The sequence below is a fragment of the Zophobas morio genome, unplaced genomic scaffold (assembly GCF_036711695.1).
Source record: "Zophobas morio isolate AGI-343-1 ecotype UQ-CSIRO unplaced genomic scaffold, CSIRO_AGI_Zmor_V1 ptg000011l, whole genome shotgun sequence".
Lineage (NCBI taxonomy): Eukaryota > Metazoa > Arthropoda > Insecta > Coleoptera > Tenebrionidae > Zophobas > Zophobas morio.
Window position 1 is genome coordinate 5,929,098 of NW_026972116.1, and position 21,753 is coordinate 5,950,850.

General features: G+C 34.2%; 2 protein-coding genes across 2 annotated transcripts in view; both read right to left on the reverse strand.

Moving 5' to 3' along the window:
• LOC135126715 (protein timeless homolog) overlaps positions 1 to 21,753 on the reverse strand; it is a 130,008-nt gene that overhangs the window by 25,299 nt on the left and 82,956 nt on the right. The window contains exon 17 of the mRNA XM_064052818.1: positions 791 to 1,009. Coding sequence (XP_063908888.1) covers positions 791 to 1,009 — 219 coding nt within the window. The remainder of the gene's footprint in view (positions 1 to 790; positions 1,010 to 21,753) is intronic.
• On the reverse strand, positions 17,379 to 18,754 carry LOC135126718 (uncharacterized). Its single transcript, XM_064052822.1, has 2 exons — positions 18,098 to 18,754; positions 17,379 to 18,006 (listed from the first exon to the last, which is right to left on the reverse strand). The coding sequence occupies exons 1-2, from the start codon at positions 18,459 to 18,461 to the stop codon at positions 17,765 to 17,767; spliced, it is 606 nt and encodes a 201-aa protein (XP_063908892.1). The 5' UTR covers positions 18,462 to 18,754; the 3' UTR covers positions 17,379 to 17,764.

Sequence of the window (21,753 nt, forward strand, 5' to 3'; positions counted from 1 at the left end):
GAACATATATAATTAGCGTTTTCATTCCAATAAAATTTTATTTGATGAAAAAGTTATGACGTAGATATTATTAGGTCATGTGCAATGACAGAAAATTAACCTCTTGTTTGCGTTTGTATGTACGATAGGTATGTAACTTTCAACATAATGAAATTATTTTGTCTCAATATTTGGTCGAGTGAACCTTGACAAACAACTATTTCCCTGAAACAACACTGAGATTTACATAAATTTCAAAGTGGCACGCGTCATCTGTCAAGGACTGATAAGGATCTTTATCAGAGGCGTCGTTCGAGGATTGTTGGCTTAAATGACACTCACAGACTATAAAATTTTATTAGTATACAAAAATAGTGCATTGTGTTTCAAGTCATCATTTTTTAACAACTGCAGTAGATTGTTTTCTTGGTGAAATAAAATAAATCGAGGTTGACTCTTCACACCTATGATTTAAAGCCACATGGAAGTTGCAATATTTGATGAATTCGCTCTTCTGATTTCGATAGATGTATGTTTATAGAAGAAAACATTTACATTTTTAAAAAATGTTACGTTTGTCCTTTACGTTTGCTAGTAGATTTAAATATGGGTCGCGCTCAGTTAGAGAATTCACCTCACTACAAACACACCTAAATCCTAAATCTACGTAATGTTGATGAATTTTGGTCTACCAATCTAGTTTTGGTTTTATACCGTAAACCGAACACTCAGCTAATAAGGAGGCGTAATATGAAATAAATGTCACTGTTATTACATAAAATCGACTGTTTCCAACTGTGATCGTACTTACCTTTTCCGATAAGGTTGATAAGCAATCTCGCGATTCGTGTGTCCGAAACCGGCCCCTGCTTTTTCTTAACCTGTGAAGCCTTCTTCTTTGCAAGGACCCGACTCTGCTGCGTGCGCGTTTTCTGAACCGAAGAATTTTCAGCTTCATTAACATCGTCGTCATCATCATCTGATCCATTACTTTCCGCTTCGTTGTCGGAATCGTGCGTTCGTCGCGCAGCTGTAAAAAAGCAAGAGTAAATTGTTAAGCGCTATCATCTTTCATAATAATTGTTTTTTGTTCATCGAAGCGTAACCCCCCTGAGAGTATTTCAACTTCTGTAAAGCGATACCCACCAACGGTTGATTGCCAATTTAATCGGATATTGTTTATACAAAGCTCCTTGACTTTTTCATGGTCGCTGTGGGCTTTTTTCGCCTATTGTCTTCGGGAAATAGTAAATGTCAATATTAAAATGAATAATGAAATTCAATTTGGCGGCGGCGCATGCAAACAAAAGCCCGCACCGGCAGTGTTTATCTGAACCGTCTGTGATTATTCCTCATTGTGCGAATACAACCCCAATGTGTGCACTGAAACGTGCATAACTCCTGTCGCCCTACTACCCGGATTTGCCGCTTGCTAGCACTGCGGCGATACTTTTTCTTTTAATAAGCAAACAGAATGAAGTATGAGTATGATAATTTCGCGTTTAAAATACCATTTAGACCCCTGGTATTAAAAACAGCTTGCGACTGGCAATTCATTTGTAAACTCGCTTCAGTCTCGAGCACTGCCCGGATTATGCAATTCAGAACTTTGTTCCAAAGAAAAATGTAAAACAGAAAGAGTTCTTCGACTTTTAAACAAGAATCAATACTTCGCTGAGAAAGGGCGATTTATATTTCGTCACTTTTTAAAAGTCACATCGTCGCATCAATCGCGGCTGGTTAAATATGATGTCTCATATGAATACAATGTATAACTAAAAGCATTTTCGAAAATTCACTTATGCAAATTAAACCCAATATATACGTACAATAATCTGATAACAAAGCATACAGGAACACATCCATCCTTCATTTTCTCGACAAAATTTAATGATATTTCCTTTAGTGCTTTATCTGGTTATAACAGCATTTGATAACAGAGGGTTATACGAAGAATCTAAAAATGACTATTCCTTTTGCAGTAGGTCATTCTTCTTACCTTCGTTAGGACCATTCTTTAACGAATTTTAATTTCATACATTTTTGAATGAAAACTGAAATTCACTTCACGCTAGAAGTGTATGAAGAACTGTAATGAAAGAGGACGCCTATGTATGAAAATTTTAATTGGCAACAATGTCATCAACTCATCAATCATCTAGTCGTATAACATCCACATTGTTTAACAAACAATGTTTTATAATGATTATTTTGCAACGAGTACCGACTGAGTAGTTTTAACAAATATTCGTAATATTTTAATTACACTTGTCAAAATGATTCTTAAGGTATACATATTCCTAGATACCTTCATTAACACGATAGTAAGTAACGCATCCTCTCGTGATGACAGATGCCCAATTTGTTGTTTAGCAAACAGTTTATTTGACTTTACTGTGCGCGGTATTTATTGCTTATCACTGTTCACAACGGTTATAAATAAGTGAAAATGGCTACAATTAATTTTTAGGACCCGTCACAGCCTAACCAATAGTGAATCCCAAACAAATTTGTATAGCAACAAGCTTCTTTAGCTATCGACAGATCAAACGTCGAATTGGAAAAATCTGCAGTTTTTACTTCCTAAATGCAAGCTAAGGAAATAATGTAATCGAGTCCATTCGACGAATGGTCACTTTTATGTTTTCTCCACGTTTCATGACCCCTACTACTAGAATACGAAAAAAGTAGTCTCCCGTTTCCGTTTGTCTTTCTGGCGTCTGTATCGAATTTTATTAGACACTAAATCTCCGAAACTACTGGACCGATTATTGTTAAATTTTGTATGTATATTAGAAATATCATGTATATGGTTAAATGCTAACCATAATTTGGTTAACTAACAATTTGATGACGTCAAAGAATACCATTTTCCAATGATTTAAATATTATACAATGAGATACTCTTACACTTGTGGTGTACGAATTTGCTTTGAGTTTTTTCCCTAAATGGACAAATGGTCACAAAAAAATTTACACTTTTTACCACTAAGTCAGGATACACCCGTTCGTGGCCAGGCGTGAGCATGCGATGCCAAGGTTAGCCGTTTATTTTTTCTCTTTTTCTCTTGCGCTGTGTATTATCTATATTTATGACGTCATAACAAATTTTTTATTGATCAACTTAAGAACGGGTCACCCCATTTTATTTAGTAATAATTATAATAATAATAATATTCAGAACAATCTGTGCGACTGTGGCTTAATTAATAATAATTTTAGTTCTGTGTTTTGAGGCGATAAACTCATTCAAATCAAATAGATTTCTGCGTTACATATTTCCGATGTATAAACAAACATTTGAAGTTAAAGCTTGTTATTATTGTTGAGAGCCTATTTTGCCGTTGGTTATCTGCTTCCAATGTATTTTACATTGTCTTTATTTGTGCATTTAGCACAATCCCTTAGAAGGGGCTGCGGGGGTGTTGTTTTTACTTTATAGAGCTTGTCACAAAACAAATATCGCAAAATCTAATTTTATAATTTTTCAAGAAAGCGGAATTTGTTAGACTTGCATATTAGGAGCGAGGGACGTTCTGTCGAAGTGAACTTTGACCAATTTATGTACAGTGTTAACATTATCCTGTGACCAAGAACATAATTTTTTAAGTTGTTCGCAGTTTCCCTGTTAAATAAAAGGAAACAAGTAAATAAAGTTCTACTAATTTCGACTTTTCTGTCATGTAGTGCATAACACGAACAGAATCCTGCATTTTCTGAGCTAATTACTTCCATATCTCACTTCTAAATTAAGCGGAATTTTGACGATGACATACCAAATCTAAAATTAGTTAGCCCACTCCTGGATGCCTTCATCAAGTTCGAAATAGCAATAATAACAATTATAATAATTAATAATAATGGTTTGATTCTATAAATATTTGGTGGCATATTAGAATTGTCAAATACAATCGAATGTCGAAATGATATATGTATCTATAAATAATAAAAAACAATATAGACAATTATTACATGCGTAAAATAAAATACAAATGTGGGTTTTATACAATAATTACAAAAGTATTTTGCAGGAATTTATCTATGGTGTAAAATGATTTCTCAGCTAAACATCTTTAAGCTCTTATTTTTTATGACGTAGGAAATATGATTTTATATTTTAATTTCAGATAATCCGATTCCTTCATAATTCGAGATGACTTTACCTAAGGCAATCCAACAACTTTTTTATTTCTGGTGTGATGTTCAAGAATTTCAGAACCTGTTCGGTGTATACTTTTTAAATATGAATAAAAAGCGCCGCTTCTAAAATGTACAGACAAGTTAATGTTAACATTTGAACGAGGTTTGGCATGTGCGAGTGACCCAACTCCTGCCATTAATCTGATGCGTCAGATTTGCAATGTACTAAATTAAGCTTTCCCCTTCAAGCTAAAAATAACGGCGTTTCAACTAAGACAACCTGTACACATATTATTTGGATTTCATAACCAACACTTATAAATTTTGAGTCTAGTTCGCGACAAACTTAAGTGTTTGATTGCCATTTACTTTATTGTGCAGACACATAGCCGCAGCTGCGTGTAAATTATTTTACAAAAAAAATAATTAATTTATAATTTAAGATACCAAGAGATCGAAAAAGAAATTAGTCAAAGTTGACCATGCAAGAAAAGCCGTTTGTCTTAGTTTAAAATAATTTTTTATTAAACGTCAATGTTTTCAAACGAAATTGAAGCTTTTTTGTTAGAATCTTACTTCAGAAATTGGAGAAAAGTGAAAAACAGTGATTATGATTCATTTTTATGTTTGTTTTAAAAGTAGTGTCAATTTGACAATTTAATAAAAAAAATTAAATTACGACAAACGGCTTGTCGTGCATGGCCAACTTTGACTAATTTCTTTTTCAATCTCGCGGTATTATTTGCCGTTAACTGTTCTCCTGTTAATCATACCTCGGTTACACAGACTACTGGTTGTTGGTGTAAAAATATATTATAAGTTCATCTACCTTACTGTTTAGGGACTGTATGTTTAGATGGAAAATACTAACTGATGTCTTTATTTCGTTGATGGATGGAGCAAAATTGTTTAAGGGTCGATTATGAATTTTTCTCCAGTCTGCTGGGTTGTTCCTGCGTACCTGACAGTTTTCAACGAAAAAATCGAGAAATCAACGCGGTGTGGCCACAGTTGGGGATCAAGGCCTTTTTGAATATCTTCCAGATCCATACTGATTATAAAAGATGAATAGATAGATATCAGGTCTTTTAGAGTTTCCTTTTTCGACTGTTGCTCGCGGAATTGTCTTTTTAACTAACTCTTCAACATCTTTTATTTCTACTGAAGGCATTAATCGTGAAATATAAAGACTAGCTCTTGGAACGGATCTGGTTTTATTTGTTACGCCACCTTTAAACGTGCCTTTTGGTAATTTGGGTTCGCTTGTTGTCTGTGATAACCTTGGAGTTATATTTCTTGTTGATTTCTTCAGTGGATGGTTATATTGTTCCCAATTACAAATTCCGCCACTATCTTTTTGTTGAAACGGAATTTTATCATCAGATTTTTTGTCATGGGCGATAACTATTTCTTCCGACAGGGCCGTTTCCTTTTCACTGGATATGTTAAGTAGATTTTCGGGTTTTGCAGAAGTCCACGTCGATATTTGAGAAGATTGGCTTATCATTAGGGATATTATTCGTTGGAAACTCACGTGGATTTGCCTACGTAGGAGTGCTAATTCATCCCGCAGTGGTTGAATTTGTTTTGTTAGTATTTTCTCCATTACATCACTTAATTCACCAGTGCAGTTGATATCACAATTTTCGGTACCACCTTGTGTACTGACTTCTTGCTTTATTTGAAGCATAGTTCACTGTTGATAGAATTATCGCGTATTTTACTGAAGTGCAATGTTAAGCCTGTGACGGATAGTAATCATACTAGTGCAACGAATGACTTAACTGAAAATTAGATAACATTAATTTCGATGAATGGTGCAGATCCTTTCCAATATATGTTGTCCAAATTTGGATTATTTAGTTTTCAGATCAGAAAATAATGCATACGTACACGTTTGTCCAAATGTTCAGTAGGTATTTAAATATATACTAATAATGCATTGTCCGTTTAATAGTTAGGCTCTTTAAAAGACACAAGCTGTAAGCTTGTCAATTTTCGGTTTTAATTAGTTGGGTTGAATATATTTTATCTGTTTTAAAACAAAATTTCCTATTTTCAAGCTATTTTTATGGTGGGCAGTCCGATATAACCGTCACTGTATGATGTTAATAAAAACTAAAAGTTTGAATTGAAAACAACGCTTCATAAAATGTTTAAAACATCATCCATTCGGTTACTAGAAAAGTTTATGAAACATTTAAATTCAAGCAACGGTCATTTATTGGATATGCAGTCAGTTGTTTATTTTTGATAATTTCATATTTACGTTTCTAAGTCGGGAATATTAAATCAATTTCCAACAAAGCTGATTATTCAGTTTGAATACTTTCAAACACAACGAGAATTTCTGTATTAAATTTCATTCAAAGGGTAAACTAATATTGATAAGGTTATGTTAATTATTATTTAGGGTTTTTTAATTACGTATATTCCGCAACAATAAATGGTAACTTAAGTATTCCATAAATACTTAATTATTCGCAAAGCAATTGTTTCTGTGTGTCCTGTGTTTGATAAAATACGGAAATTACGCAGTAAACTACTCTTGGAAATCCTTGCACACCTGGCTTAATAGTCCATGAATGTTTGTGTGGCAATTTACAATAAATTTTATATTTTATGATATATAATCGCTTTATTATAATTTTATTTATATTCAGATATAATTACATTTACAATTAACGATCAGATATATTGTATAATTTGTTGAAATAGTTGAAAAATTCTCACGATTCGGAAGTATTATATGTTAGACGTACATACTAAAGATCAGTAGTTTACCTTTAGACTGAAATTATATAAAATTACCTGAAAAATTAAGAAATAATGTCAACATTTACACATTCTGCTAGAGAATGCCTATTACAAACTTGAAAACATTTTTCTAATGTTTTCTTTGTAGTTTTAGACCTAAGTATAACAAGATGTATGAAAATTTGGAATATTTAAAATTCTCTATCAAGTATAAAAATGAAGCACAAAGTGCCAAAATTATTATAGCATATCTAGCGTTAGGAGAAAACTAGTGAAATTTGATTGCCGTATTATGAATATTATGATTCAAACACTGACTGGATAAATTTTGAATTCATCTTATAGGACTCTGTGACGTTCTTTTTCTGTAGTTTGTTTGCAAATCTGTTCGGGTTTTCTCTATGCGTTAATACAATGAAAACCAGCAATTGCAGAGACAGTGAAAAATCCCTTCAAAATAAATTTAATAAATTTTGTGACGATGAGTACTGAATTAAATTAATTTAAACAAAAAACAAAATATAAAAACAATACAAAATAGAATGGTGCAAATGGGTTGTAATATTACTAAAATAGAAAATGTACTTCTTCAAACTAAATAATTATTTTAAATTTAAAATTTACTCCATTAGTGCATTCTAAATATTACATATATCCAAGCTTGTATGTACGCATGCAACACTTATACATTTCTTTGTTTCTGTGAAAAACTAAGGTGCATTTACAGTCTGGAAAAACACATTAGTTCTTGTACTAGTATAAACGTCATGTGAGTCATAACAACTGCAAGTTTCCATTAACTACGCGCTATTAAAATGACAATGATTATGTAGGTATTTAAAAAACATCGACCTGTTTTCCAACTATATAGACAATCATTACCTGAGGTTGATAAAGAAATAACTACTCCTGCTTCCTGCCCGCTGAAAAATGTATTGCATAGTTTATTAAAATAACATGTATAAACAGAACTTATGTCTATTTTGCAGTATCTTGAAATATGATGAGTGGTTGACAATCTCGAAAGTATGTAACAGTAGAAGATTAAACCACAAGTGGCATATTTATGAGACTATATTAACTCCATTAACTTTCTTCTCTAATAAATCTACAAATTGGGTAATTTGCATATATATTTATATACAGTATGTCCCCGGATTGAGTTCTCAAGAAGAAAAAAAACTGTATTTTCTATTTTACAAAAAAATGACACAGGAATAACATTTTTTGCTTAATTCTTCAGTGTTTTATTCCTTTGCACGTACACTTACCAACGGTAGGTTTGGTAGTTTAAGGAACTAATACACTAATAATATAAATATAGTTAGGATTTGTGAAAAGCAAAAAAGTACGAAAGCCAAAATCTGACAAAATTTTTCCACATATGAGTTAGGAAAAAGTGTATCAACTAATATCATTTTAATTATACTAATTTTGCTGATAAATACAAAAATTGTTGTAAAGTGAAATCTGTAAAATACGTAAACGTAAATCTATGGCATTGTTATAGTTTCAATACCCAATGTAAGTAAAGTAAAAATACAAAAAGAAATAAAAAACTCTTACGGCAAGATGCGTAATATGAGAAAATAAAAAACAAAGGACGAAACGTTTGAGAAAAAAATTAATCAATAATTATATTTTGTGTTTTGGGGTAGAAAGCGTATTTAAATAATTTTATATACTCATTTTTTATATTAAAAGCATTTGTCTTACAAATAAAGTAGTTTAAAATTTTGCAGGAGACAGCAGTTCTATTTTCTCAGAGTTTTTTTAGTGCGGTGTATACGAAGCCTTCTAAAAAATTGACTTGGGGAATTTTATTGTTCTTTGGCACTATATCGATTTTAGAACTTTCAATCGTCTATTTGTAACAATAAAGGTGATTTTTCAGCAAATTTCTAGCCAACTGGGAAAACAATCTGTTTGAAACTTTTAGAATTTCCGCCCCCATAAAACACACAGGCCTCTATATCGTTTGAAATGAAACATTATTTCTTTGCTTGAAGCACTTCTTTAATTCTGTGTTCACTGAAATCAGTTCTAAGATCACACGTAATTGTTTTTATGAGGTAATTTTTTACTTTAGAAATGAAATTACCCACGTATCTAGACTTGTACTGGTTTCGTTCACTCAGATTTATGTTGGTGGAAGTTTTCGCAACTTCCAGCTGCTCTTGTTTAATTTAAAGAGAAAACCTAATGGCTTTCGTAACATTCTAAGTTTATTGACAACTAATTCAGTTTCTCAAAGTGAAAACGCAATAAGAAAATTTAAGTAAACTGTAATCAGTCTGTGTAAACATCAAGATAAACAAAATGTATGAAATTGCTGCGACTCGAACTCTGTTTTATTTTCGTCAAAAAGAATAACAAAACTAATTAATAACTCCTTTAAACTTATCCCTTCAATAATGTAAGAATGTCTTTGAAAATCGTAATAACACAAGAAATCCAGCTGCTTAATTTTATTACTTGGCGTCTGAGAGGAAAATTTACCAACACTTAATTTACTTTGACTTTGTTTCAAGTTGGAAGACACTTTCAAAACGTTGAAACAGAAGTTTAAACCAAATTCAGCACTTAAATTCTAACATAAACCGTGCAGTAAAGTCTAGTCATTCGTCTGGCGCTTGTAGCAACTGCTTGCAGTTTCATTGCAAGCAAAATTTTCGTTTGTAGTATTTATCTAACTACACAAAATTCTTTCCTTTTATGCACCGAAGCAAAATTCCTAATTTAACAGTTACTTCGTATCCAATTTCTTGATTTTACATTACAATAAATACAAAGTACGTAGGTAAAAAGATATAAGTACCACTGGTTTTGAATTTGGTAACGTAATTAAAAAAAAAGACACTGCTTTTTACATCAAATTTCAGATACACAGTTTTCGGAAATATTCGAAAATATAGTATGCACGAAGCAAGAAAGAGATACTAGAACTACAGCTAATCATAATAAAGACACAGGATGCATTGCGTCAAACATTAAAATTAATACATTACATTAAATTTGTGCAAGCAGAATTTAAAATAAAACTTGATTCGCCTCGATGCTGTTCCAATGTCTGAATTTGCAGTTACTGTTGGAGAAGTAAGATATAACTAACGGTTTACTATAGAGGCTTTTTTGAGATAAAAAGAATTGAGCGTTAGTTTCGTATTGTAGCGCAATCACTTTCAGAGTTTGCATTCTTGGACAGAAAGATACACAAAAAGAATTCACAAAAAATTTCGCAGGACCTCTGTCCATCAACCCTCTAGTGGGGTCTGGTCGTAAATCCCGGCTCATCGTCCAGGTCTCGTAGCATATTTTATTCACATATCCAAATTGACCGCAGCCTGATTTATTCAAAGAATTTTAATGGCTTTCAACTGAGATTACTCTCCAGCTGCTGATTGCTCGAGATCTCGCGGATTGCGCCCCCATTAATCTTTGGCACATGTTTACGATCGTTTACATAGACTCGTGCACCCTAATTCTTGCACCGCGAACTTTTTGCGGCCGACAGACAGCAGCACAATGCACGCAAAGGGCAAAAGTGAAATTGCGGTCCCAGCCGGGTAACGGGGACAAAAGATAAATGATTTCAGTGAAAGGCAATCTTGGCTTGTCATTGAATTAATCAGTGCGCACTCTGGTTCTGACAATGCTGTGTACAGCTTCATTGCGACTCCCCTTCGGGGGTGCGTCGGGAGAAAAATCCAGGCGCCCCCCTCGGCTTAAGTGGAAATAAATTACGACGGGACGTCTTTGATGCGAGCTCTATCTCGCGCTTTATGGAAACTTTTATGCTTCGATGTAATTTATACACGTAAATTATTGACTCATGTTTAATTCGAATTAAATGGTATTTCCGGTGGATATTGCCGGCGAAATCCTAGCAGCGATACATTTTTCTTGGGGGAGTTGTGGCAGGGAAAGATGCGAAAATGTAATTTACAACTACTAAATCCGCAGAGGATTGTTTACGACCATTAGGTTAGAATGTTCGCAAAGTTGATGTTCGCTTGACGTTATCCGTTTTTGTATCTGAAGCTGAGGAGAAATTAGTTCACTGATAAAATCGCAGGTTTCGCTAGCGTTTTTGTCGGTGGAAACTGTGTAAACATTTAATATCGATTCTGCGTAAAAATAAACACTAAATTTCTTTTATATCACTTAGATCGTCTGCAATAGATAAATAGGATTTGCATCAGCATTTGCAGTAACGTTTCTATAATTACATTCAGATAAGAGTTGTGTAAATGCGGCTGTTATCCTCCCTATTTGGTACAAACATATGTGTAAATCAGGACGGTCTGCATGAACTGCAGTATTTAAAAAGCCATACACCGCAGCGTCAAAGAATGCGGGTTGACGAAAATAACCAATTAAAATCATTTCATTAATTTATTAAAAAAATATATGTATTTAGAAATTTATTAAAACTGTCTTAAATAAACTAGCAAGTTTTTGTCTCTAATTGTCTAGATGTTAGTACTCACTAACAGCAATTCTAACAACTGTTGGTGTTCATTACATTGTATTCATGGAAATTGTTCGCTAGAATCAACGTGAGTGACGTTTCTGTGTTAAAATAAAGAAGAAACTACTAACCCCGCAGGCATTCTTGTCCCATTTACGATATGCTCTCCCATACGCACAGTTCTGTTGTTTCTTATTGATTATCTTCAACGAGGGTTCGCTTGTAGATTTCGGATTTATTTATTATATGTTTTTAAAAACAATCATGAATAGAATAAATCCGAAATTACTTAAGTAAAGAACTTTTCACGTTGATTTTTTGGTAAGCGTTTGGGGACATCTTCGCATTTCGTTCTATTTTCAAATCCAGTATACAACCAAAATCGTAGACATTATCAGGCAATAAAAGATCAGCTATGCTAAGAATGGTAAGGGATTGTCTATAAGCCACACTCGAGATTTTGGGTTTAGGCGCATTCCAATGTTGGAACATGATTGTATGCATATAATTTACGAAAACAGACTTTAATTTTTTTTTAATATAACTTCCAGTAAGAATGTAATTGTTTTTTTTTTATACGCTTAATGTTAGTTTCACTTTCGTTAATGTATCTATGTATGTATGAGTGTAACGGAAGCCTTCAGTTAAATTTTCACCCACTTCTAGATGTCCGAATGATTTAAAATTTTGCACACGCATCAAGAACTGATGACAATGCAATAATTCCATATTTATGATTTTACATTCTTACTAATCTTAAAGCAAAACATACATATATCAATGTATAGGAACTTTGCAAGCAATGAGACACGAAGAATATTTCATTAAAAAAGCTCTCGGCAATTAATATAAAGCAACCCACGCCATGTCGTCAGGAAAGAAGCAAAATGTTATTCATTTCAGATTGGTAGAAATGAGTATAAATCTAGTATCTTTATTTTTTGAGCTATGTAATTTTGGACATCATTTTTCCAATTTAAAATCGGCGTAGAAGTGTCAAGCCGGATGATTAATCTAATTCGTCTGCAAACTCAAATTCCAAGTCATCTGAACCTGATTCCGCTATATGTATTTATAACCACGGGTGGAATATTGTGTATGGTAAAGTTCCCATTAACTTCTTCGAGACCTCGTGAATTAGTTTGTCACAGTGCCAAACACTTTTTCTCCGAAAGCTTGAGGTGCACGGTAGTATGGCTTTCAGCCATAAACTGCAACCATAGCTGCGAAATATCTGGTGATAATATGTGCTTATTAGAAAAGCGTTTGCACGCATGGCAACCCTGTAGGATTGTACTGATGCAATGAAAGGCGAATCGGTTCATATCCCCTAAACCCTAAATAATTAATTAAATTATAATTTTTAAGTTTTTGTGATTACAAGAATACACCTGAATGACAAAAAAATGCTGTTGGACATTTCTAGCGATCTGGAATCCCTAATATATATATGTTTACATTATACTTTAGCTCTTCACAAGAAGTTTCCTTCTTGCAGGAAGTTTGCTGTTTTTTTCATTTATAAATAACTATTCCTACTGATTACGAGCAAAATGAAGACTGACTGCGATTTGTTGAAGGTTATAGGTTTTATGAACGATCTTGTAGTTATCTTCAGAATTGTTCACTCACACTGAAATGTTCATTCATCATACCGCCGCGCCAAAACTAATTGCACAAATTCTTGTTCGTCAAGTAGGTCTCTGTGATATACAGATCTCGTTATTGAACGGGCCTAGAAAAAAATCGCATAAAAAAAACTAGATTCTCGTCAAATTTACGTTTTGTACAGTTTTTACTTCAACAATTTGAAAAAAATCTCGGGTAAAGTTTTCGAAACAATTGTTTCTAATAAACAGAGCTCCATGCCGGTAATACATACAGCTTCCTTGTCCGGTCTGTAAGCACTAAATCTTTAGATTCTTTCACATCTTCTGCAGTTTTAAATTCAGTTGGTTTATCTCCTTGTGTATGCTTTTCGGACTATTATTTTCCTTTCTCAAAAACTTTATAAAATTGCGATCTTGCAGTTTCGAATCATTTACTACTTAATAAATTATAACGTGGCCTTTTACTCTTATTTCATGTCAGGTAAAAATCTGATTTGACGCATATTATGGCCACAAAAAAATTGGTGGTTAAAGTTTGAACTATGTTAATGGAAATTCCGTGAGAACTAAGATTTTCAAAAACATTTTAAATTAAGTGCATTTTTTATAAGTAACAAGAAACAGGCTCAAAGGTCAGTATTTGAATTTTGTTTAAAAACGGCGTATTCTTGGTTGACAAGTAACTAGACGGTGGTGAAAATAAGAGCTGCAGGTCAGGGTGATTATTTTTATTTATCTGTGCACGCCTGGATAAGTCCGAATAAGGAACACATTTTACTTTCCATAGACGACTTCGTCTTAAATTTTTAAAAATAATAAATGACGTGTAAATGGTAATGATTCCGCTAAAATTATGACAAATTAACAGTCTTAATTATTTTCAACTTTTGCTACCAGTGTTTTCGAGTTCCGAAAAAATCGATATGCTTTTAACTTTGGGAAAGTGTGATGGAAATTTCGATCCTGTCGTTCGTCCACACGCCAGGCGATACAAGTCCTTCTAATCAAGCATTCAGAAGACTCAAAAAAAAAGAGAACTTGATCAATTTAACAAAAAAGCTGCCCTGATTGAAACTATAGAAGAAATCCTCACGTGAGTCAAAGGTAGATCACAATGCACAAATGCAGATTAGTCAGAGTTCGGTTTTTAACATCTTCAGAACAAACCGATTTAACCCATGCCATTTCAGCCCTTTCAATTCAAAATGAAGATCACTTGAGCAGAAAGCATCATGGTGTCGTACAGATATTCATGTAACACCCGAAATTCTAATGAGACTACGTAGAAATTTTGAACGCAGTTAGCACTGTGTGAAGAAGGATGAGGTGGGCAGTTTGAGTATTTATTACAGGATATCTATTTATTACGTTTATTATTTTCTTTAAATTTTGCCATTATTAGTTGCTTGACATCTTTGTTGTCATTATGACATACTGTGACTTTTGTATTGTTGCATTTACAAACTATGATTGCTAATTTAAAAAGATTAATAGACTGATCAAAGTTGCTTATGATATGTATAATGTGTTGCTTACACGAAAGTATTCAGGCGTGAACTGATATGAGAATCACCCTGTATAAGCAATTTTGTTGATAAAAAGCACACGAATGAATTCTCGTTTATTAAAATACCTCATAAATGGTTTAACTTTAAGTGAATGCCATCCAATTTCCTCCAATATTGTTTTTGATTATTAACTACGGCAAAATCAAATGCGCTCATGATGCGGAATAATTGAATCAAATTTGAGCGACTGCAGCGTAAAAACTAATAAAATCGCTTCTACGTGACTCGCATTTCATAATGTGAGTATTCGACAAACACAAGACTAAAAAGAACAATCCATCATTTCTGCAGTACTATATTTTTACGTCCCTCCCTACGTACATAACGATTCCTCATTAAATCATCAGCTAAAGTTAACGAAAAAATACATTAAGCAAGTTTGCCGAGAAAAATGAGAAAAACATGTCGAGTAGGCCATTAAACCCGGATAACATGTAATAAAAATCTGGAAGTGAGCAAATAAATAATACAACAAAAAACTGGATATTATCCTACAAAGGGTAAGCTCCCCTAGCTGGAAGTCGAGAGGTCCCTGACTATGTTTTGTACGCATCATTGTGGGGTTAGAAACGCACGGACTGAGATCCTCCAAGCAAAAAAGTAAACCAGACAAAGAAATAATTATATTGTGGGATATAAAGGTTGATTTATATTTAAAAGTAATTTTTTGTCCAACGAGAATATGTCGTTGTTGACAGCTACAAGCTTTTCATTTGAAACTTAAAAAAATGAAAACGTGGAATGAGAGCATCTGCATTTCACAAAAGAGATTTCATAATATGTTGAAGGCGCAAGTAAAATACCGCAGTTGAGCAAACAAGTTTTTATATTTTTACCGGGAGGTTTTTAATTAATTTTCTAAAAAGCTGCTTTAACAATGAGTAAATAACATTATATTTTTTTAATTTTTAACAATAACAGACACATGAACATGAAATAAAAACACTTAGAACAGATACCAGTGTCTCTGAGACCACAAAATGGAAACAGTAGGTTTACATTTGGGAAATACATATTTTTTGTGTCACCAAATCACAAGCGTTGTAGCCTTGTTCTGTTTTTTTTTTTATAGAAACAAACGTTTTATCTTTCCAACAAAAACTGTTCAGTTTATTAAAATGAAGTTCTAAAGGTTTTTGCTTTCATAATGAAACGCCTCCGCGATATGAGTTTTCCAATACACCGTGATATGAAAATCATAATTAATTACGTTGTGTGATGAAAGGTGAGCAGGGAGTTTACGTTGTTTATATTTCTTTTTTCCATAATCCTTAATTATAAATGATGCTACGAATATTGGAAAGATAACATTAGCAATATAATCCAATAGGTCATGGTTTTTCAAAACTGAAGTAATGGAAACAAGATAATACATATAAGAAAAAATTTAGACACCCATCTACTTTTAAAATGCAAAGCAAATGCACATGTGGCGGCTCCAATAGGCAAGCTTGCTCAGCTTCGTATTATGTGTCTAAAGGAGGATTAAATAATAAAAATAACAAAATTAAAGCGGATTCATAAACCTTAAATACAGACGTATGTTATTTTATTAACTTTAAGTAACATTTACGATGCGAAATTCGAAATTAGCTCATCATATTCTTGGTGGGGATGAATATAAAAACTTTGGTTAGCGTTTTACCATTTACACGATATTCATAATACATATCTAAAATTTGTCAAGAATATGGCCGGCAGTTTCGGAGATTATATGTCTAGTAAAAATCAACATAGACAGACGACACACAGACGGACGGAAACGAGGTGTCTATTTTTTCCTACTATGACAATGGGCCGTATGATTAAAAGTGAGCATTTGCTCGTACTCGTTGTTTTTGGAGCATATGCTTCGCTATATATGAATAAAACAGTGAGCAAACGGTTTTGCTCATACTTTGGTGTTGGAGCTTGAGCAAGTGCTCTAAATTTGAAGTAGCTGCTTACACTTGAGCAAATGATATGAATAAAAGAGAGCGTTTACTTACATTATGGAGCACTTGCTCACAAATTGATGCGTCTGCTATAAAGGAGACGCAACTTCTGTTGGATGGAACAGTATTTCGGAAAATGGCAGATATGGTTGTTTTACGAAAAACTAAACATTATAAGGAGCGTAGGGAAACCAACATAGATGACTATAAAACCTTGTACCTTGTACAGGTAAGCGTAGAACATTTGTCATTATAACTATATTACGATTAATAGCACGTATTGCAGATTTTCTGCAGACAATGTTACTTGGTTAGCAGATTACTTTTTAAATGATTGTACTGAAACCAGGGAAGGTGCTTTGTCGCCAAAAATGAAAATGAAAATGTTTTTGAGGTGTTTAGCCAATCCCGGTTTTCAGTCAGGAATAGCAGAAGAATTAGGCGTTCATCAGTCGACAGTATCAAAAGTAGTTACATTTGTCACAACAAGGGTCACGGCAAAAGTTTCATCATGGATCAAATTTCCTCACACTGAACAAGATATTTTGCAGGCTTTAGAAGACTGGCAAAATGTCAATCACTTTCCGGGGATCATTGTATCATCATATTAGAATTGAAAAACCAGGTCGTCATGGGGATGAATATATCAATAGAAAAGGATGGCCCAGTATCAATGTTCAAGCGACTTGCAACGCCCAAGAAATGTTTACAAGTGTTGATGCCAGTTGGCCAGGTTCGGTGCATGATACTAGAGTATGGAAAAACTCCACAATTCGGGAAGTTGTGCAAAAGTTTCCGAATGCTAGCTTATTGGGGGATCAGGGATATGGCTTGGAACTGTCACTATTGACACCGTATAGAAACACAGATACCGAAGCAAAAATACACTATAATCGTCTGTTGAAACGAGAACGTTGCATTATTGAACGCTGTTTTGGCCAAGTGAAACGGCGATTTCCTATACTGAAATATATATGCAGATTAAAACTTAGGAGAATATCACGTATTATTATTTGTTGTTTCATCATGCACAACATAGCAAAGCATCTTAAAGATGAAGAGTTTCCTGAAGAAGAAGATGAAGACGACACTGATGAAAATGATGAAGACGACAATCAAAATCAACATATCCCTGACAACGAGATGTTGCAACGTGCACGTGTAAAACGAGATGAAATTGCTGATATAATTGTTCGACGTCACCTTTATTAGAAGACGTTTCTTAATTAAAACAGACAAAAAAGAGTTATGCATTGTTAAATATCGTTTATTTGGTATAATACACATATTATCACTATCAGTTTATTACAGTCGTTCCATTTTCTTCAAAATATACTCTCTTTGCAACCTTGCGGCTTTTAGTTGCTCCAACAACACAAGTCTTTGTAGTTCCGTTGTGGTTAAACTGTGTGTTTCCTCAGTCTCGTAGTTGTAAAGTTTTGACTTCTTGGGCTCGGGAGAACGTATACTCTTTTCACAGTTCTTTTTCTCTCTGTGTTTGGGCTCACATTCTTGTGTCCTTTTCGCCACACCTGCTACAGCAGGTTCTACAAAAAAATGTTATTTTATAGAATTATAGAGTTTATTATGTAAAATGGTATATTACGTGTATTAAACACAGATGCGATAGGTACCTACCCGGGATTTTGTTGATTGTTGGATTATCATCTCCTTCAAGTATCTTATACAAGACCTTCTCCCACTCATGCAAAGTAATGCGTTTGTTTCCGGTCTTCTGTTTGTCGGTCTTCTTCTTGAGCCGCGATTTCATATTGTTAATTTTTTTCTTCAACTGTTGTTGGCTGATGCGACGCCCTAAGTGGACTTCATACAATTCCACCACCTCCAGTAAGGATTTTTCTTTTTTTGCTTTTTCATTTGGTAACTGAGATTTTGATAGTAATTCAGGTCGTTTTTCGATTTCTCGGACTATAAATAATTGGGAATTTGCAGTTTTCCCAGCACCGGACCCCGGCGATTCACAGCCACTTGACGAACTCATCTGTACAATGCACTGATGATAACCGAACTAAGGATGAAAATCATGGATAGCGAATTGTGGTTTTTTAAATAATCTCTTCATGGTCGTCGTTCTTATAGGAAATAAGCTATCGATGGGTGTTTTTATGAAGATAACGAATATGAGCGTTTGCTCCAGAGTAAGAAGCAAATGCTCTTAAGTAAAAGGTTTAGTTTATTCATAGTGATTGAAGTATGTGCTCATACTCGTACTTTTTACTCTAAGCATGTGCTCATACTTCGTACTCATGCTCACGAGCAACTGCTTCTTTTTATTCATACGGCCCAATGCTTCCCTAGCTTACGTTCGGAAACTACAAATCACGTTTTTCACGAAGAAACATAATAATAAGAATAATTTACGTCCTGACGAAGGTCCTCACCAAATAAATAAAGCAACATTAAATACCATTATTATGGATAATAACTACGAATTAAAATTTAGATCTACTTCGTGAGCGTAGAGTTAAATGTACATACAGACTAAAAGTTAATAACGCTGAAGATATAAAAACTTGTTTTGAACTAAAGTAAAGTTTTCTCTTCGATGCTCACAACTTATCAATATTTCTTCGTGGCTCTATTAACTTAACTTGTGTGCCATCACTGTAGGTACTTTCCATTTCGACTCAAGTCTCATCGTTACACCAATTTTAATGGGTATTATTTTCTCAAGTGATCTATCGATTTGAACGTATTATATACTCGTACTTTTGAATTGGTCCATATTTCTAGCAGCTTTGCAAACGCTGTAGTACCAAAACCGTCCTTCACATGATGTACGTTTCACACTCTATAGGCGTCCCACGTTTTTCGTCCACAGTAGGGGGTCTCATGTAACAGTAATATATATCCTTGCGAGAATCCCCTTTCCTGCACATGAAAAACAATCACTCTTTATCGAATTTTCCGCCGTGTCAAAGGCTGATACTTCTCTTATAATTTTTTAGGGACGACGCGAGGGCGTCATTTTTTGCGTTGCTTTATTCGAACACAACGACCTGCTCGGAAACAACTAAGACCTTAACAAGGCGCAAATTACATTATGACGATGTAAGAACGGCGTGAACTCGAGCCCGTGCAGCGGCAATGCCCCAAGGGCGTATCATTAGTCACCGCAGCACACGTTGTGATGAATGGCAGGGAAGAGAGGGCTGAAAGCCATCGCGGTCGCCGCCGGCAGACACAATCAATTAAGGAAAGGTGCGTGCGTGCCCCCGACACCGACAACAACAACGGCACAGGCCCAAAACTGTCATTGTCCTTGGTGACCGACGACCGACGGACGCCACTTTCCAATTATCCCTATATAATTGGTAGTGCGGTCGGAACTGCGCGCTAGACGTTTTGTTTCCATCATTATTAATTTCCCCTCGCTGACCGTTCCCACTTTAAACGTATCCTTTCATGCGTGAATTATAAATGGGGCAACGGCAAGGACTAAGCGCCAGGCGCGATGCGGTTGAAATTAATTTAAAATGAAATGCATACATACACGAGCTTTAATTAATTTCTAATTGGGAGAAAAATGAACGTAATTTTTTGATGGGGAAAATGACCATCAACGTTGCTCATTTTACGAAAGAGTAATTACACCAAATCGGGATATGAAATCATTCCACAAATACATTTTTAGTTTTCGTTTTCGGAGGAACACAATAATACTTTTAATTCAACAGAGTACAGAAATATGTGCCTTCTGTTTATATATAGCCACTTAAACTTGGCATTTAATCTAACTTTATTGAATGTATTTTTGCTGTCCCAGAATCTATACTCTGCTCTCCAACTTAGACTGGCGTCCCAATTGCCCTATTCCGTCCTAACAGTTGTTTGAAAAAGGTTGAAACTTGCCAGGGTTAACTGTAACTGAAGGGTCTATAAAATTAGTACATTGTTGACATTGTATTACATCTGATTTTTCTGGAAATGGCATAGGTTTTTCTCTTAATGGAATCATCCCGTAGATTGTTGCTTTTGGAGATTTTCAAAAACCAAGTCCGTTTACAAGTTCTGACAGTGGCAGAGAACTAAAAGAGAGCGAAAGTCGGATGCGAAAATTGATCAATGGTGAAATATTATATCGAACCGACTGGTGTTAAGGAGTAGAAGCTGATTGTGATTTAAAACACTTAATTTAAATTTGTTGTACTATTAACACCAATTTATACTATCGTAGTATTTGATTTATAATTTTAACTAACAGTTTGATACGCTCAAGAATAAAATGTGAATCAGGTTAAATTTCATCAAGGTATCAAATAGGCTAATGAAAACGAAAATTAAATTACAAGATTTAGTAACGAAAAGTAAATGTTTTATTGTGGTGTTAATTTTTAATACTTTGCCTGTAATCTTGGTAAACTACTCAATAAAATACACATTTTAATTATATTGTTACGTTGATTGGTCATTAAAAAATCGGCGTGGGTAAAACTCAACAATTGAAATGACTAACTATACAGTGATTATGTACAGAATAATTCCGACTGGAATAGATTTGACTAGACTCTACTTCTCCCACTGTCTGGACTTCACTCGTTGACCGAGACTCCCTCGTTCCCGAAGGTGGCCTGTACTTAAACCCATACATTCCTCTGGATGGTTCGCGAACGCCGCTTCGAGGTTTTTCTGAACCCCGCAATCGAGACTTCCAATAACCCGCTCCAGACTTGTCTTTATGCGAACGCCGTCCAGTCGCCGTCACCGACGATGAGTCACCCTTCATCGCTGCACATACTAGAAAACCCATAGGCGTCGTACCGGGGCGGCGTATGAGTTTATTTCGTAACAATATTTTTAGATACGCCTTCAGTATTCTTTATATTTGCAAATTTGATATTTTTTATTAACCAGTAAATTAAAATATATGAAGAAGAAACATGCAAGGAGTTATTAGGATTTTTAAAGTAAGTTCAGGTGTCCATGAAAATAACAGTTTTTTAATATTTAAAAAGCGTTTGAAGGCCTTTTTATAAGAGGAATATATTACGACATTATACTTTACTTAATCTGAATAGTTCGAAACTATAAAATCGAAATATTTTCAGTAAGTGTTCGTTTCTATTGACTGCAGTTGATACAGACCTAGGGTTGTTCAAATCTCAGGTTTTCGAAGTTTGGCATCATTTTTGGGTGTGTTTTAATGAATGCTTTCAATGCACATCTTGCTAGTGCCAAATTGATCATTTCATTTCTAACAAATCACGTACAAATTGTTACTTTTATTTTACTGAATTAAAACTTATAATTAAGGTAATCATGCTTCTGTCTTA

Coding starts and splice junctions, on each gene's coding strand:
- LOC135126718 (XM_064052822.1), bottom strand. CDS start 18,461: ATGAGTTCGTCAAGTGGCTGTGAATCGCCGGGGTCCGGTGCTGGGAAA. Junction 18,007..18,097: donor AACAATCAACAAAATCCCGG/GTAGGTACCTAT, acceptor ATTTTTTTGTAG/AACCTGCTGTAGCAGGTGTG.